The sequence below is a fragment of the Pleurodeles waltl genome, chromosome 7 (assembly GCF_031143425.1).
Source record: "Pleurodeles waltl isolate 20211129_DDA chromosome 7, aPleWal1.hap1.20221129, whole genome shotgun sequence".
Lineage (NCBI taxonomy): Eukaryota > Metazoa > Chordata > Amphibia > Caudata > Salamandridae > Pleurodeles > Pleurodeles waltl.
This window is the reverse complement of record NC_090446.1, coordinates 252,059,787-252,078,832: the sequence shown is the minus strand read 5'-3', so window position 1 is coordinate 252,078,832 and position 19,046 is coordinate 252,059,787. Positions and strand designations below refer to the sequence as shown.

Below are 19,046 nucleotides of genomic sequence, written 5' to 3'. Positions count from 1 at the left end.
AATGTCTGGGTTTGGTAGGTTTCCCTAGATGGCTGGTGCCCCCACCCCCAAACAAAACAGGCAGTTTTGTATTTGAAAATTATGATGTGTCCAGATAGTGTTTTGGGGCATTTCCTGTCACAAACACTAGGCCTACCCACACAAGTGAGGTACCATTTTTATTGGGAGACTTGGGGGAGTGCTGGGTGGAAGGAAATTTGTGGCTCCTCTCAGATTCCAGAACTTTCTGTCACCGAAATGTGAGAAAAAAGTGGTATTTTTGGCCAAAGTTTGAGGTTTGCAAAGGCCACAATCCAAAGCTAGTCACTTTGCAAAACACAGCACTGTTTTCTTTGGGAAAATGTGATGTGTCCACGTTGTGTTTTGGGGCTTTTCCTGTTGCAGGGCAAAGGCCTACCCACACAAGTGAGGTACCATTTTTATACAGACACTTGGGGGAACGCTGGGTGCAAGGAAATTTGTGCCTCCTCTCAGATTCCAGAACTTTATGTCACCGAAATGAGAGGAAAACGTTTTTTTTTTCAAATTTTGAGGTTTGCAAAGGATTCTTGGTAACAGAACCTGGTGAGAGCCCCACAAGTCACCCTATCGTGGATTCTCCTCGCTGTCTAGTTTTCAAAAATGCGCAGGTTTGGTAGGTTTCCCTAGGTGCCAGCTGAGCTAGAGGCCAAATCTACAGCTAGGCACTTTGCAAAAAATATGTTAGATTTCAATGTAAAAATGTGATGTATCCATGTTGCGTTTCCTGTCGCGAGCATTAGGCCTACCCACGCAAGTGAGGTACCATTTTTATCGGGAGACTTGGGGACACACAGAATAACCAAACAAGTGTTATTGCCCCTTGTCTTTCTCTAAATTTTTTCCTTCCAAGTGTAGGACAGTGTGTAAAAAAGACATGTATTTGAGAAATGGCCTGTAATTCACATGCTAGTATGGGCACCCCGGAATTCAGAGATGTGAAAATAACCACTGCTTCTCAACACCTTATCTTGTGCCCATTTTGGAAATACAAAGGTTTTCTTGATACCTATTTTTCACTCTTTATATTTCATCAAATGAATTGCTGTATACCCGGTATAGAATGAAAACCCATTGCAATGGCAGCTCAATTATTGGCTCTGGGTACCTAGGGTTCTTGATGAACCTACAAGCCCTATATATCCCCGCAATCAGAAGAGGCCAGCAGACGTAACAGTATATTGCTTTAAAAAAATTGACATCACAGGGAAAAGTTACAGAGTAAAACGTGGAGAAAAATGGCTGTTTTTTCACCTCAATTTCAATATTTTTTCATTTCAGCTGTTATTTTCTGTAGGAAGCCCTTGTAGGATCTACACAAGTTACTCCGTGCTAAATTCAGAATGTTGTCTACTTTTCAGAAATGTTTAGCTTTCCAGGATCCAGCATTGGTTTCTCACCCATTTCTGTCACTAACTGGAAGGCACAAAAAATCCTAAAAATGGGTTATGTCCCAGTAAAATGCCAAAATTGTGTTGAAAAATTGAGTTTTCTGATTCAAATCTTCCTGTTCCTGAAAGCTGCGAAGATGGTGATTTTAGCACTGAAAACCCTTTGTTGATGCCATTTTCAGGGATAAAAAAACACAAGCCTTCTTCTGCAGCCTTTTTTCCCCTATTTTTTAAAACAAAAACAACATTTTCGCTGTATTTTGGCTAATTTCTTGGTCTTTTTCTGGGGACTCCACAAACTCTGGGTACCTCAAGAATCCTCAGGATGCTGGAAAAATAGGACACAAATTTGGTGTGGGTAGCTTACTTGGACAAAATGTTATTAGGGCCTACACGCGAACTGCCCCAAATAGCCAAAAAAGGCCTGCCACCTGAGGAGGAAAAGGCCTGGCAGCGAAGGGGTTAAAACACTATCTGATGTTTTACTGACATAAATAAATGGGTGGTCCCAGAAATGCAAACAGAGGCAATTACATTTTCTGCTTATTTATTAATTTTTTTGTTGCTTGGGCTTGGTTTGGCAGGGCTAGGTTGTATATTATGTGATTTGGTTCCTGGTCCTGGAGGCCAACTAATGGCAATATATTTCAGAGTGTTCGAGAATAATACCTATTTTCCCGAAATATTAGTCTTCTGTAAATCATTGGAGAAAAATAGACCCTACAAAAATACAACAAATATTTTCATATACTAAAGCTTTTCATATTTTGGTAAAATTTTTCTCTTCAAAACCAGTTCTTTTAGAAATTGTCTTTTAAATTAGACCCGGGAGAACCAAATGATTTATTGGTTTGTTACCACAACCATTATGAGGACAAGAAGATTCCTTATGAAGAAAATGAATTGCCCTGTCTTCTCTATATTGGCCCATATTTATGTAAAATGATTCACAATTGCGCTAGCGCCGTTGTGCGTCAAAATAGTTAACACCACATAACGAAGTTTCTCAGTGGCATGGCTACGCCATATTTATTAAATGGCATATCACAGCACTGAGAAAAGGCTAGCATCATTAAAATGATGCTAGCCGGTGATGGACGGTGATACAAAAAATGGAGCTAGTGGGCCAAAAATGACGATAAACTGATTAGTGGCAAAAGTTCTGCCACTAGTCAGCCTACAATCAATTTTCGGTCACACAAGCAGCCAAAAAAATAGTCCTGTTCAAGAATAGACAGGAGACCATACAACAACCACAAAGTCCAACACAGGGGACCAGTGTCCCCAGGACAACCCCATCAGCACCAGGGCAATCCAAGGGGGATCATGTAAGAAGCCCAAGTGGCACGCTACAGCCAAGGATGTATACTTATGGAGGATGGGCTCCCTGCACTTGCGTTGTCTCTGTGGTGTGGGTGGTGATGATGCTGACGGTTGGGGTGGGCCTCTCGGTTCCCAAAATAGTGACAACATTGTGGAATCCAAGGTGTTTGCAATGTTTCCCCCATATAACTGTGCTTAATGTCACTTTAACAACTGGTCTGACCAGGCAATGAATTTTTGACGCAAGCCAGTGTTAGCGCCATTTTTCCTAGGTACTCGGATTTTATCGCCTGGCTCATAAATATCGTGCTAGCGACCTAACATCATTTTTTCGGAGGGAATGTCCTCCTTGAATATCATTGGTGTTAAATGATGCAAGGTTGGGTGACACGCCCAAAAAAATACGCAAATGCTAGATTTTTGTCACTAGACTGGTCTAGCGACAGAATATAAATTAGGTGCTAGTTTAGTGCCGCTTTTGCATAAAAAATAATGGCGCAAAGGCAGCGCTAAATTTTCTTAAATATGGGCCACTGTTTCTCATGCTATGAAATGCCTTTTGCTTAATTTATTTGCATAACACGGGTAGAAAATACAAAATCAAACCACAGAAAAATAATTAGCTTAGACATTATTAATTGAAAACCTTTGGGGATGAAGTTATATTTGTCAGTCGCATGGAACCAAATGTTGGAATTATGAATGACTGATTAAAAAAAAGACCAGTAATCAAAGAGGAATAGTTCAGTAATTGTTTAATATACACCTATGAAACAGTAGCTCAAGTTAAATGTGCTTTTTTTAAGATACATTGTAATATAGTTTTGTATTTTTAATTTCAGGATACAGGATACCAATTTGGCCCTCATTATTTGTTTGTCGTAATAGGATGGACACGCTTATCCCAGTGTGACTTATTTACCACTTGTGTTACATACCTCCTATTCCACGTTAACAGGAAAATGAGGCACAACATGTGGAATAGGTATTAAATACCAGAATTCCACATGTTTTGCCTTTATCAGGGGCCTTTTCCCCCTATAAATTTCGACAGCTTTGACCTGTAGGATTTATTAGGGGGAAACAGCGACTGTGGGATAATTATCACACAACTCGTGATTCTGATTACTGTGTTTGCACAGGGATTGGAAATGAGCCCTGAATTCATAACTAGGCCTTTATATTTTGCAAACAGGATATACAAGTATTTACATTCAACTTATTTAATACATAGATGTTTGAAATACCCTATTATTTATAGTTAAATTATAGGTCTATTACAAAACAGTATTAAGCAATTGTGCAGTCCTTTGTCCCAAAATATAGGATTATTGTCAGAGAAAGACGTAAAAACATGACAAAAGAAACAAAACATATTTGTATTTGTAGAGCATTACGTTCAACCAAAATTACTTCTCTTGGTGCCATTGACAGATAACAGATGTTTACATTTGTTTGATCCATACCGTGATGAACTCTCAGGGGGATTACCCTAAAATGTGAAATCATCATTGGCATTTTGTCACTGCCACCTCTGCTGCCACAGCCTTTGCAAAATGGAGATTACAAATGAAGAGGTCACAGTGCAGTGGAGCATGAGGCTGGAGAAAGGGTGGGAAGGATGTTTAAGATGATGGTGGACCATAAAATGGACTAGACAACCAGGACGAAAGGGATGACCAGTGAAGAACTAAAAAGTGAGAAGTACAATAAACCAGGCAATTACACAAACTGATAAGTGGGAGATCAGATTGGGTGGGTGAATGAATAAATAGACAGAAGGTGGCGAACACAGAAAAGGTATTAAAAAAGACACATTAATGTAGAGGAGGGGATCACTGTCAAGACACAAATTTGGGGTTGTAAATAAAACAGTTCATACATGCTTGACAAAAGCTGTGCTGTACTTTCCCTGTTCAACTTCTTACTACCCAAAGGGTTTTCTGCATTAGACTTAATCTCAGAGTCCCCTGGAAATGTTCCATAATTTTGTTATAGTTTATGTTGCCCGTGAGAAAAACTTATAGTAAGAATAGTGCCCCTTTATAGCAGAATGTGTGGTGATGTATGACTGGTGGCAACCAGTAATTTTTACAAAGGCAAGAGCCTTGTACTTTAAACCATTCAAGCGAGGCAGCATACCAGTCTGTTGAAGGTGTTGAATCAGGTTGGCTTTAGTATTACTTGTGAACTTATAAGTCTGTATATTTTTGAGTGATTAGCCATGGAGAGACTCTATATGTCTAGCAGTTTAGGCAATACACATTTGCTTCGCTGCCTGTCAGTTTATGTGCGCCACATTAACTGAGCTCCTCTTTCTCTTTGGTATTGTGCTGAGCACTGGTTAAACACAGACCATCCTGACTGATGGAGTACAACCCACACTTCTTTTTAGGTCTGGGCTTGAAAGCATATCTGGTTAATTAGACCTAATGTTTCCAATATAGATACAATTGGCTCTGCCGCGACACCCCTTTTGAGCCATTTTCTTCTGTTTGTAATCAGTCTCTTTCAGCCATTGCCTAGAGACTTCGTCAAACACCTCTTGGCTGAACCCAGAGAAATATTTCACTCTTACCTAATGTGTCGGACTATTTGGGGGTATCCTTCCACCCCTGAAGAAGTGCATTCATTGCAGTGCACTATAGACTGCACTATGCATCTCCGCCTCTCCCTCTTCCTGTTCCTAATCCATGCACAAATTTATTTTTATATGCCTGTCTTTATATTGTTTAGCACATTAAACTCAGGACTATGTGCTTTGCCAGTGCTTGTTCCTGCTTCCAGCATTCTTCTACTGCGTTCTGCAACGCACAGAAAGAAGCGCTCTCCTCCATGAATGTTTACATTTTGAACCAAGTTTGTAAATTAATTACCCTGCCTACCAATAATTGCCGTCAAAGTAGGAAACATAGCACGCAGCCAGTGGCTGTACTTAACTTGAACTTTTAAAGAGTGATCTATGCCCCAGCGAAGAGACATCAACAAATACCTTGATATATGCTGTTTCCTATCTTCAGAGAAACAGCAGAAATAGCCCTGCAGCTCCCGATCTGTGGTGGAAGAATAGAATGCTGTGTACGAACAGAGGAATAGGCTCCTTTCTAGGCGGACACAGGGGAAAAACCACTTAACAAAAAGTAATATTAATTCACCTTGCTGTTGAAAACGACCCACTGGCCTAAAATACCCTTCTGTCCATCTGGCTAGAGGCAACATAGAAAGCATCTGAATTTTCCCAGACCAGCCAAGGTTCCTTCCTGATATTGTGAGAGCCACATTCTATTATTTTCTACCACAACAGCAATGTAGGAATTTTGTAATGTCTGTCTTGTCTGTTTTCAGTGAATTCTTTGTGCTTTCCTACGGTATTGGCTCATTTGCTGTGGCTCACCATAAAACAGTGCTCCATCTGCCGAGGCTTTAAATCTCCATTCCCCCATTCTCAACTGGTGAGGTTATGGTTCCGGTCAATGCCCCCATTTCATGGGTACCCCTGTCAAGTGCAAATCTCGACGTTGACTATCCACATTCTTGATGTAATTCACTAAACTCTTGTTGCGTCTAGGAAACACTTTGGGTGCTTCAACTATAGCACCAGTAGTGCCTGTGAGCCAAGTTTCTATCAAGAAGAAGTTTAGGAATCAAGGGCCTCATTTACGAGGCCCGTGATGCAGGGTGGTGCAGCAAGTGCCTTGCTGTGCCACGCTGTTCCACTGGGAAAGGGCAGAAATGTGCTGTATCTTCAAGATAAAGCAAATTTCTGTCCTCTTTCCCTGCGCTGGCACACAAATTGCTGCCTAGAGCCAATGCAGACACCCTTGTATCATGGTGCAAGGAGGCCTGTGTTACAAGGATGATTGTTTTCATGCAAGACACCTTCCTGCACAAAACCAGTTACAAGGGGTTTTGCTCTTTCTATGTGTGCTGCATAATGACATATACGCTTTAAGAATTTCCATCTGCTGAAAATTTTGGCATATGGAAATGCAATTGGAATTCAAACTTGAAATTAACAGAAATTCCAGTATCATAACACAATATCTTTATCAACAAATTGACCCTTTGCAAGGGTACCATTATGCCAAATTGGATTCACGTAATTAGAATTGATAATTTGCTCCCACTCATTGATTGTTTTGAACACCTAAATTTCACTTAGATGCAAAAAATATTTTTGACTCAGATCAAAGATCTTGTAAACAGACCCTCTATTCAGCAGCATGGTTCTAAATGTGCATTAGCACATCTACATGGCCTTGAGTGGACAATGCTGACCTTTATTAAGAATAACAAATTGCCATAAACTGGTCAAACTAAATTAAATATGAACACGTGTTGACTGTTGACCAAACTGTAGTCTGCGTTCCTCAAGGAGAATAGAGGAAAAGTTTGTTTTCAGTGCTGCATTGTCCTTTTTATTTCGAAACTCATTATTTCGAAAATAATCTAAAATTACAGTTTTGTAGCATTAATGTACATCTGAAACAATAAATATTAATCTGAACGTATTTACATAGTTACAGTAGTAGCAGCTGCAAACATAGTGCTATGTTTGGTCATTGAGGACTCCAATGTCAAGGTTGTACACACCAACACACAGTTGCTGACTCCACCACAACTTCTTGGTGTAAAAGTTAGTCCCCTTCACATCTTCTTTTCCGTATCATTGCCGAGTTGCTTAACTCCGATGGTCAACTGGCATTCTCTTCTTGATTACCACAGACTTGACATGTGTGATGTCCTCAAGAAACACACCGACTTGGTGAACTTTGTTCCAGTCTTTCAAGACCTAGGAAAAAGAAGACAGTACGAGACCATTAGCATTTGCCCAGCTGAAAGAGGTGTTCAATGGATGTGACTGGTGAGAGAATAACAGGCTGCAGCTGACTTCAGGAATCCACACTCAACAAGAATGTGGCCAACCACTCTGACAAAATATAGCAGCAGGAACAAGAGAGGGTTTAAGCGGTGAAGCAACAGACAGATACCAAATACAGGTTACAACTAGTCTAAGTGCATCTGGTAGATATATAGTCCACTTCCATGTTTCCACAGCCTCTATCACTATTGCAACTATCAGCACTTCTCCCTGTTTCAGAGATTTACTCTGGGTAATCATCCCTTTGTACCTATACACCTAGGACCATCAAGGCAGCCCACAGTTCTGAAAAAGAAAATGTGGGAATACCCATTCTTCAATGCTCTTAGTTGGGGGTGGAGACATTCACGTCGGGAGTACTACCCTATTGGTGTAGAGGACATGAAGGTCTTGTTCTCTGCTGACAGTGCGGGGAAGCCTTCTCTGCTTGAACTGGAGACTTTCCCCATTTTAGTAAATGCAGAGGGTGCTGTGTCAGGCCCCTGGCCCACCCAACTCAGTCAATGTCACATCGACTCCCCCTTAAATGACATGATTGCCAGCAGTAGGCAAATATTGTGGTGCAAGTCTGGTGGGCCAACTCCTAAGATGGGCAGAAATTTACATGGGAGGCACGTGGAAAAGAGGGGAGTGTCCCATTTCTAACAGTACTTCTCCCAAATTGATTCCTGCTTGAAGATCGCCAAAGCACCATAATCTCTCAGTTGGATTTGCTCATTAAGCCACCAGGATTTTGTTTTTTGGGCTTTTGCCCCTAGGCACGGAAGTGATGACGCAGAAATAGAAGGTCCGACATATATTCATGTATACCGTGTAATCGAAAACACATAATGAAGTGTGATTTTAGTAAAAGAAATAATGTACGAGGGAAATTGTGCCCTCGTGGTAGTTCGCCATCATTATAAACGAGCTTTATTAATCATGAAGTATTAAAAATGTACTAATCTGTCATAATCGCAAATGTATGCCATGATTTCTTGTTTGAAAACTGTTTTGCTTAGCTTAAATTTAGTACAGGCTTTGGCCTAGTTGCTTGGTTTCAAATTCTAACTGCGTGATTTTCCTTGAACTAATGAAACATATATTCTTGCTTGAAGTTGTATTTTTCCAGTAGAAACTGGCTGGTACACTTATCTCCAAGGTTTCGTGCTAGGCCGGTTACATCCCCTTTGATACAAGGTCAGTCTCTGCAGGTGTGGACAATGAAGGTACAGATAGTAAAATAATTGGCAAACCATGATACAATTTGTGTTCCAAGGCTCCAAGGACAGTGTATGCATAAATGGGCGCTAGTAAAAGACAATTTTTGATTGGACAATTTGAAGCCAACCTATGAACCCTCCAATGGAAGACCCTACAGAATTTGGAATGTTTCTTACTTAAACCCACCGGACAAAGAGAAGTCAGCCATTTTCCTTGATGCCAGTTTGAAGCCTGATGCCAGACTCCATTTTGGACGACACCCTGATGCCCTTTTCTCTATCTGAGAGAAAGAGACTTTAAGAATTCTCACCCTAGAGACTTTAACTTTGATTTGCCCCCGTCTTGCCCATGCAGTAACTTTGCCCCATTCTCCTTGCCGCTGCAAGGGAGCTTGCCCTTAACTTTGCCCCCTTTGAAACTTGCCCCATGCTGATCAACCGGTACCTGAAGGACGAAGACTTTTCTTGAATGCTGATTGTATTTGGTAAATATGAAAGGATAAATGTATTATGCATTGTGTTTTTTCCTTTTAGGTACCAACTGCTATTTTGATAGGATCCTAGCTAGAAGTTTTCCAAATTTGTGTTGACTAAATTCGTTTTGCATGAAGTCCCACATGCCAATGCTAATTAGAGGTTAGTCGAGGTATTCATTCAATGTATCATGAAGAATTGAAATCTTGTTATGCTGACCGAATGTATGCAATTAGTCAAACACAGTTAGTCACATTGGTGATTTGCATTGCTATAACAGAGTGTATCATTATTCAGATTTTGCGTAGATTGCGTTTCTTCCGCCGTTATGGACAGCTAGTAATGTTCATATACATATATCAATTGGTCTTGAGACATATATATATCGTGCTAGCTTTGTTAATATAGGGAAATAAATTCACTAACTTTTAATAAACTGGTGTGGTTATTCATGACTGAAAGGTCATGGTGCGCCGAAATACCAACTGTTATTGATTTCTGATGTGTTGTATTGATCTATTAATTGAATACTGATTACCGATTACAACAGTTAGTGATTATTGATTTGAGTGACCCGACTATTTAGGACGAGGAGAGCCCGACTCGGTTAAAAGATTCACCGACTTCCAACGTGTCCAGGTACACGTAATTTATAAGGGCTGGACGCGTTATCAGAAGCCAACTTAGAAACATTATTTTTTATTTGAACATCTTCATTTCCCTAGTGGGCAGGGGTTAATTGAAAGCTGGAAGTCCTTCCCAACCCTACATAGGGTGGGAAGACTGTTGGTTTGACAGACATGGTACTCTATCACCTTTGTGACAGACTACCCTATCTATCAAACTCTCAATCTGTCCCTTTGTATGTGATTTTATAAGGGTAGGCACAGATACAAAGATGGCCCATTACTTGACTCGCCTATGCAGCCTTTCAAATTGTTCCATAGAATTTGGAAAAAACATCCAATAGTTCTTACTCAAAGATTTGCTAAGCCTAAGTGAAATTTGCATAATTTCCTTTGCAGAAATGACACAAAATACCGCAAAAATTTTAAAAAATTGACGTGTTGTTATGCAAAAAGCTGGCCTGGACGTTTTGCACTATTTGCTAGTGTGAAATGCATACATGCATCCACTTTTAGAAGGATGAACACATTTGTGCTAAAACAATTACACAAAATCATGTGCTATACAAACATCAACCACTCCTGTTTGGTCCCTTCACATTCTTCCTTTGTTCCCATGATAGCATTTATAACCAAATGAAGAATCAATTATTTGGAGTTGCATAATACATAATCTCGAGCATTTTTCATAACAGTCAGAAAGTTAAATGCTAGAAATTATGCAAGGTTAGACCAGCATGAGTGAATTTTTACCCAGGGCTAAGAATTATCATTACCTATAACTGTTCTTGTTCCTAAAATCGATTTAAGCCACTGTCTTTTCACTGACTTCACTAAATGGGCACACACTGTCCATATGTTTGACCTGGCTGTCGCCTGTATCCTCTGTCAAAATGTGGGGAATGTTCTGTCCATCATATCCAAGTCCATTACTGTCAATGCATTGCACTTACCTGCAAATGGATTTCTGCCATGATTTGAAGGAGTACTTAGTCTGACAAGCACTATGGTCCTTAGTCATTCCGGAAATGCGTATAAGGAACTTAGTAGAGTCTGCCCCAGAATGTTTGCCCCACTTTTCAAATGTAGATATGCTCATACTGTGCTCGAATAAGGGCACAAGACATCCTTGAACACCCCTACTTAGCAATAGACAGCTTGGTAACATGTAGTGAAAGGAGTTTGATTTAGTGCAGTGGATGTACTAAAGGTGAAAGGAAGACAAATCCTCCTCAGTCTAAGCAGGCTGCCATTGAATGAGTTTAGTAAAGGTTCATCTGGCACCTGTCTGTATTAATCAGGACTTTGGGCATGACAGAGACACGAAGAGATTGTCAAAGATTTTTTTTCGTAGAGATTGTGTGTAGAAAGAAGGCAGATGGTGAAAGAAGAAATGACACAGATCACTGCACTCATCCCAACTCATGTACATCCTACCACAACCACACACCTCTATAACCGCACATAGATGTCTTCATATAGACTCTGCAAACCTGTGACACTGTGCACTATACAAGTTCCAGACAACTCAAAATGAAGATCCGGAGTACTGGAAGGGATGATACAATGATGAAGCAGCCACATAATGTGGGTGATGGTCTACTTTTCCATACAATTTTTTAACCCACATTAGAGAGAATAATGTAACACACAAAAATAAGTTTCAAAATGTAAGGACTACTCCACTAGAGGAATTTTGGTATCTGTGATGTACATGTTTATTTTCATTGAGGAATATTACACCATTTATCCTTCACAAGCTTCTACCATCTACAGTTATACTGTCAAGTATGTATGGACATTCACTATGCGAGATGAAAAGTTTGACACTGTACAAAAAGGCTGTCAATGCTGACTTCACATAGGGTGTGACTCGAGGTTTTTGCTCCATGGTAACCCCGTATCTATAGAACTGTACCAAACCCAGATATTTCTGAAAAGTAGTCATCCAGTGGATCCCAGGGTCTTGTGACATGTGTGGATTCACCCTACATTTTCTTATCCAGAAGGCCTTGTGAGTGTCAAGTCTTGGCTAAAATAATGAATTTTGCTCTCGTTTCTGTGACGGAAAGTTGCAAAATCTGCAGAGATCAACAAAATTAATATGTCCCAGTGTTCCAAACATTTTCTCCTGGCAAAAAATATATTCCACAGTGAAAGTTTTCATCTGTTCTTGTCACGATACTGAGTGAAATATTTTGTCACTACTGCTTCTGCTTTCTTATAAGAAAATGGAATTAACTGACTTTTCCTTGAACTTTGATCGTAGGTAATATTTTACAATATAATGGAAACAAGGTAAAGGGAGAAGTTGGTTTGTTCTTGAATCTACCCTGATACAATATAGACATTTATTGTCTATTTCTTCCATTTGTGTTCTCTGTGATGTTCCAGTTATGCGCAGGGAAGAGCAATGTGTGTGTTCTTTCTTGTACATAAAAGTCATAATTGAACATGCATAGGGGATAGTCATTTGTCTCCATTAAAACTTACCAGGCATTCTGAAACTTGAAAATCAAAGGGTTCGCCCATGAGCTTGGTTGCATCAATAGTAGCAAACTATTCTACAGGAAAACTGAAGCCACTAAACTGTCATATTTTGTTTAGCCTTAGTTCCATCACATGGGGGATTAGGGGTGTAGACAACTTGCATGGGGAATTAGGGAAAGTGTATGTTTTGTGGAAATTCTGTAGATTTACTGAAAAATAACATTTATTTATTTTCATTCATTAAGATCTTTATTGGACATTGGCGTGGCAGCAGAGACAAGATGGCGGCCAACTGACCAGCTGATTCGGATCTACGCCTCCACTCAGCTCACCTCTCGGATTGAGGAATGCTACCGCCTCCCACTGTGTGCTTCCTAGGGATGAAGGAAAGCGTTATTGCAGCTGCGGTTTTTGTGGTCCTGGATATCTCGGCGCTGCGCAGCACGGAGCTGGGGAATAGCTGCAAAGAGCAGAGTGAGCAGCGCGACCTGGCTCACAGGCGTGCGGTGTGTATCTCAGGAACTGCTTCTTGGCACCTGCGGCGAGCCGGACTTGTGGCGGCACTCCGCTGGCTTGTAATGGCCTCTAACGCGGCGAGAGCACCTAAGGCTCCCCGAGTGTCATGGGGGAAGCCTGGTCTGGTGACAAGTATGGAAAGGAGGGAACAGAAACATCTCCCCTGTTCCCAAACAACCCGAGTCAGTGAGCAGCAAACAAGAGGGCAGAGTGGCTTGCCTATGGAGAAACAGCCACTGCAGGCAAGTGGACTGTCACAGGGGGATGGTAGCAAAGACGTTTCTGCAGAGTATGTGGGACCACAGATCCCTGAGATGTTCAAACAGCCCTTGAGGACAAAGTGTGTGACTCGCCAAGTATCTGGAAACGAGTTAGCGCAAAACGCCCGGACTCTAGCACATGATGGGAATGTACAAGACAGTATAATGAGCACAGCTCGGGTGGCGCAAAACCAGGAAGGAACAGGTATGACTTTGTTGCTAGGGGATCTTTGGATTAGCGATTCTGACCCCCTGCAGAGTAGTCGGCCGGCAGCTTCTCCACAGGCTGTGGCTGGCAAAAGAGTTGATTTGGGGGGAGTAGCCGGCGAAGCTGGATTTAGCCGTTTAAGCCAACAGGATGCGCTGCATGAGGTTACAACTGGGGGCAGAAAGGCATCCCCGGTAGCTAAAATAGCTACGCATTTTATTAGTCGGGAGGGGGATGATGACAACCCGCAGGTTATCTCGGGAAATCCAAGGGTGCTTTCTACGGGAGCAAATGCGACAAGAGGTGGGGAGACAGGACAAATGGAGATAGCAGAGAACTTTTTCTCCTTATCTGATCAGTTGAAAGAGTCAGATGAAGATACTTCATCGATAGAAATAGATTCGGCAGAAAGTTACACCGTTAGTATATGGGGTTCGAGCAAGCTAAACTGCAGAAGCAAACTGAAGCATCCACAGCTCAGTGATGCACGCAGCCAGAGGGGAGCCAACAGGTAAATGAACTTGGATAATAGGAGAGGAGCAGGGGAGATGCAATGGGATTATACGGCGACCCAGCAGATATATCTGAATACAGACAAAGTTGTTAATCTCCATGTAAATCCAACGGCTGATCCCCCAAAGCACTTAGAACCACCATCTCTTGAGCTTATTTATCGTACAATGGTGCATCATCATGAGCAAGCACAAAGAGACAGCAGGAAAGCTAAGATAGCAAACAAACTTCAATCAAAAGAGTTACGAAATCCTGTCTTGATATAAGTGTGTGCATTACTATAATGGAGACCCGTACTGACGTACTGGAAACGGAAGCTAAGGCTGCAGTTAAGCAGTCAGCTGTGCAGGAATCGCAGATTTCAGACATTCAATGAAAACTGGAAGATGCAGAAAATCGCCAACACCGTAATAATCTTCAAATTTTGGGCATAAAGGAAGGGATGGAAGGGCAGGATACAAGGGCCTATATAGTATCATTGTTCAAAAAGGCCTTTCCGGACTTTGTTGGTTGGAATTGGGATGCGGAGATACAGAGAGCGCATTGGTTTCCACTTTTCAGGAAGAAACAGGAGGCAGGGGGTAGTGATGGTCACAGATATCCCAGGGCCATCAATATCTACTTTGGTAACTTCTTGCTTTGTCAAGCGGTTTTTTAAAAAGCCTGCCTGGACTAAATGATAAGTGTGGATGGGGTATTTTTTTTTTTTTCCTGCCCAGATTTTGCGCATGCCACAGTAGAGAGGCGTTAGCGGCTGAGGCAATTGATTGCACCATTTCAGGAGAAAGGGGCAGAGGCATTTCTCCTAAGCCCTGCCCGCCTAAAGATTATATCTAAGGGTGCAGTGCGCACTTTTACCTCAGAAATTAGGGTCAGGGAATATCTGGTGCAGCTGAAAGACAGGAGTATTGGTGGAGGGTGAACTCTGGAATTATGGAACCAGGAAGAAAAAGACACTTGTAGCTTAGGGGGTTGGTTGAGGTCTATATTGGGGTTGTGTGTGGATGGGTATCAGCAGTAGCTTTGAGGATGATTTTTTCAAAGAGTAGCCATGTAGCGAGCTGGGTGGGGATTAGGACGACTTACATTTTATGGACCTTGTGGTCTGGCAGTTCCACCTAGTAGGATGGCGGGTGGTTAGGATAGGGCTGTGTTGTGGTGGAGGGGTTCTGGCCTACAGTCAAGGAAGTGGGGGGAGGTTTCTTAAGGGGACACACAGTGGGGTAATGGCTCTTAATAGCAGATCTCAGGCAGGTGCAGGGTGTGGAAAGGATAAACCAGTGATACAGTCAAGGAGCAGCTTAAAATGGAGAACATGGGTCAGAAAAGCAAAGTGTGTATAGTAACAGTAAATATTTGAAGGCTTAATGATGGTAAAAAACGGCAACTGGTAAGGGAAGGGCTAAAATCTTTTAAGGCTGACATAGTGTGTATGCAAAAGACACATATTGCAGGTTCACAGAAACGTTTGCTGGAATTTCCTGGATGGAGGCTGGTGGCGTATACTAGCCAAGGCACAACTACTAGCGGGGTAGCCATAATCACACGTATTAGGTCACTGAAGGTTTTAAAACGTTTTATGGACAAAGCCGGCCGATTGGTGTTGTTGGAGTGTTTAATTGCAGGGTTGAAATTCACTATCTGCTCCATCTACTGTTCGAATGTAGATGATCCCGAAGTGCTGGACCTTGTTAACAGGGAGCTTGCGTCCTGGTCGGCTCCGGTGATAGTATGTGGCGATTTAAATATACATCTAGACAATGAATACCCTATTCAAGAGCAAACAATGTGTCAGGGGAAGAAATCCAAAGTTTTTGCCACACTACAGACACTAACATTGAACTACGGAATGGTTGATGCCTGGCAGAATTGTTGATTTTTATAATTTGGCCATATGTTTTTTTCCTTCCTGCATAAGAAATCAGTGAGGTTGGACTATTTTTTTTGTGTCAGCCACTTTGCGAGAGGGCTTATGGATCGAGAGGTATCCAAGAATAATGTCGGACCATAGCCCTCTAGTTCTGGAAGTATGTTTGGGGACTGATGAACCTCAGGCCAGGACCTGGTCATTTGATAGAGGGTTGCTAGGAGATCCAGCGTATGTCCAACACATAAGGGCTTGGATCCCTGAGTTTTTGGAGATAAATCGGGGTACCGCTCCCAGCCATATAGTATGGGACACGCTCAAAGCTGCTATTAGAGGAGCAACGCTCAGATACGCTGTTAGCAAGGAGAGGGCGCGCTCTATAGAGCTGGAGGCAGCGCAAGCAAAACTGGCTTTAGTTGAACGGAAGTTAGGGGAAGCGGCCACAAATGACTCCGCGATGTTGGATATTTTAAACGAAAATACAGTGGTAAAAGCTGAGAATATGAAAACATATATGGAAACAGCAGCGGCTGAGTTCCTGGTACACCGATAAGAATGTTATGAATATAGTGAAAAAGTCAGTAAGCTGCTGGCTTTAAAAATAAGTCAGAAAGCAACTTATGGTAGCATCACCACACTTGAAGATGAAGATGGTCAATTGGTCAGCGATAACCTAGAAGTCTTAAGAGTGCTTAGGGAATTTTATCAGAAACTGTATTCACAAGAAATCTACCCACAAGAGGATGAGATATTTCAGTATATGGCTAATATTTTGGTGGGATAGTTGCAGGAAGGGGAAAAAAATGAGCTAGAGGCCCCTCTGTCAGATAAGGAGATCAGAGTAGCTGTTAATGCTCTTTCGAGTGGCAAGACTGCAGGCCCAGATAAGATCCCCTTGATTTTTTAAAGTTTTTTGGGGGGAGTTGAGGAAAGAGCTCCTCATCCTATTTTTGGAGGTGCAAGCAGGGTCTCAACCACCTGCATCCTGGGCGGAGGTGAATATGATAGTCTTTTTGAAAAAAGAAAGGATCCGCGTCTGCCGGGCTCATACCGCCCTATCTCATTAATAAACAGCGATGCCAAAATGTATGCCAAGGTTCTAGCTACTCGGTTAAGCTCAGTGATTATTAATTTAGTCACTCCCTGGCAACATGGGTTTATCCCAGGGAAAAGTACGGCTGATCATGTTAGACGAGTAATTACACTATTGGATGCCCTGGAAGTGGCAAAGTTGCTGATGGCGGTGATATTGCTCGATGCGGAGAAAGCCTTCGACCAGGTGCATTGTACATTTTTATGGGCAGTTTTGCATAAAAATAACATCGGCCCCGGATTCATCAGGGCTATTCAGAATTTATATCTAAACCCCACGGCCACTATGCAAGTGGCGGGATCAAAATCAGATCGTATTTTTATTTTGAGGGGTATTTGCCTAATCTGATGACATCGCAGTTGTAACATCTGATCCAGTGACTGCTATAACAGAGATAGAGCAAGAGATGGTACAATTTGGGAGGGTCTCTGGATATTTGTTAAATAAGACTAAGGCCCTCATTACAACCAAAGACCGCCAGGGTTGTTTTGGCAATTGCCCCGGCAACAGGCTGGCGGTGCAATTCTGCCTATTTCGACCGCTGCAGAAGCGCCGCGGTCGCACTGCCGGGACCGGCGGTTTTCTGCCACGGTGGTCCCGGCAGTTTTAATTCGCAGGGCAGCGCTGCTTGCAGCGCTGCCCAGGGGATTACGAGTCCCCTTCCCGCCAGCCTTTCCATGGCGGTAGGAACCGCCATGAAAAGGCCGGCGGAAAGGGGAGTCGCGGGGGCCCTTTGGCATGGGCAGTGCAGGGGGCCCCCTGGCACAGCCCCACACAGGTTTTCACTGTCTGCACAGCAGACAGTGAAAAGCGCGACGGGTGCCGCCCGCCAATGTTGTAATGACCCCCTAAATGTCAAATCCTGACTAATGCCTGGATAAACATAGAGGACGAGCGCAAGGTGACACAGGTTAAGTATTTAGGGGTCATGGCTGTCATCCAACTTGGATGAAGTAGTCAGAATAATTTTGGCTCCGGTTCTTGTGAATGCCAAGAGAGAACTGCACTGTATTAATAATTTACAGGTCTCACTTGTAGGGCAATGTAATGTGATCAAAATTATCCTCTTACCTAGGGTGCTGTATTTTTTTAGGACTATACCATTAGAAATAGAACAGGATTGGTTTAAACAGGTGGAGGATTTGACTAACAGCTTTAAATGGTCCTTTTCTAAAACACGCCGGGCTCTTTGTTACTTAACATTACCAAGAGAGAGGGGGGGTGCTCCCCAGTTTTAATTTATATTACTTGGTGGCTGTCTTACAATATGCTCAGAAGTTATGTTCAACACGAAATCTCGGCAGAGTTCTGCGAGATACCCCTCCCTCCGTATACACACTGATCTGGGGTGATGACGCCGATGCAGCCTTTTTAAGAATAGTGAAACCTAGTTACTTCAAGAAAGTTAAATTTAAGACGATTAGGGCTGCTTTTCAAGTCTGGGTTCAGACGAAATGGAGGATGGGCATTGGGCGGGTTTGCTACTATACACCGCTCTGGAATACTCCAATGCTCCCGGGGATTTTTAAGGATAAGTATTGTTTAAAATGGACTAATCATGAGGTTCAGAAACTGGGAAATTTTTTCATAAGGGTGGCCATTTAAAGGCATTTGAGGACCTGAAAGAGGAGTTTACCCTGGATATTAAGGATTTTTTTAACATTTCTACAGATCAGGAACTTCTTACTGACCATTTCCAAGGACAACTCATGTGAGGGAAAGATCAGGCTAAAGGATGTTTTGGGAAATGTAACATGCTGTATCATTAGCAACCTCTACCCGCTTTTGGTAGACTCAATGCAACAAGATTTGGGACACCGTGTCACGAATTGGGACCGCTAGCTAGGGGCCAGTGAAGCTGTGCTCCTAGATTCTTTAGATATGGCTCAGTGTGTGTTGTTGTCGGCTGGACTGCAAGCCCAGCACTATAAAGTATTATTTAGTTTATATTACACACCTGCCAAGATTGCTAGATGGGAGAGGTCTGAAGGTACTTCTTGCCCCCGTTCTAGAAGCCTGATGGCTGATCTATGTCATATGTTTGTTAACTGTGAAAAACTATCAGGCGTTGTTAGTGGTATTTCAGAATTCTTGAAAAAACTTTTGAGACAGCACGTAAGCCTAACACCTCAATTGGTGTTGCTAGAGGTTGATGAGACAGTCTGTAGGAACGAATTGCGATG

At 42.2% G+C, this 19,046-nt stretch overlaps 1 protein-coding gene across 1 annotated transcript in view; it reads right to left on the bottom strand.

Moving 5' to 3' along the window:
- Positions 1 to 3,471: 3,471 nt before the first annotated feature.
- CYP24A1 (cytochrome P450 family 24 subfamily A member 1) overlaps positions 3,472 to 19,046 on the bottom strand; it is a 53,517-nt gene continuing 37,942 nt past the window's right edge. The window contains exon 12 of the mRNA XM_069243617.1: positions 3,472 to 7,524. Coding sequence (XP_069099718.1) covers positions 7,478 to 7,524 — 47 coding nt within the window. The 3' untranslated portion in view covers positions 3,472 to 7,477. The remainder of the gene's footprint in view (positions 7,525 to 19,046) is intronic.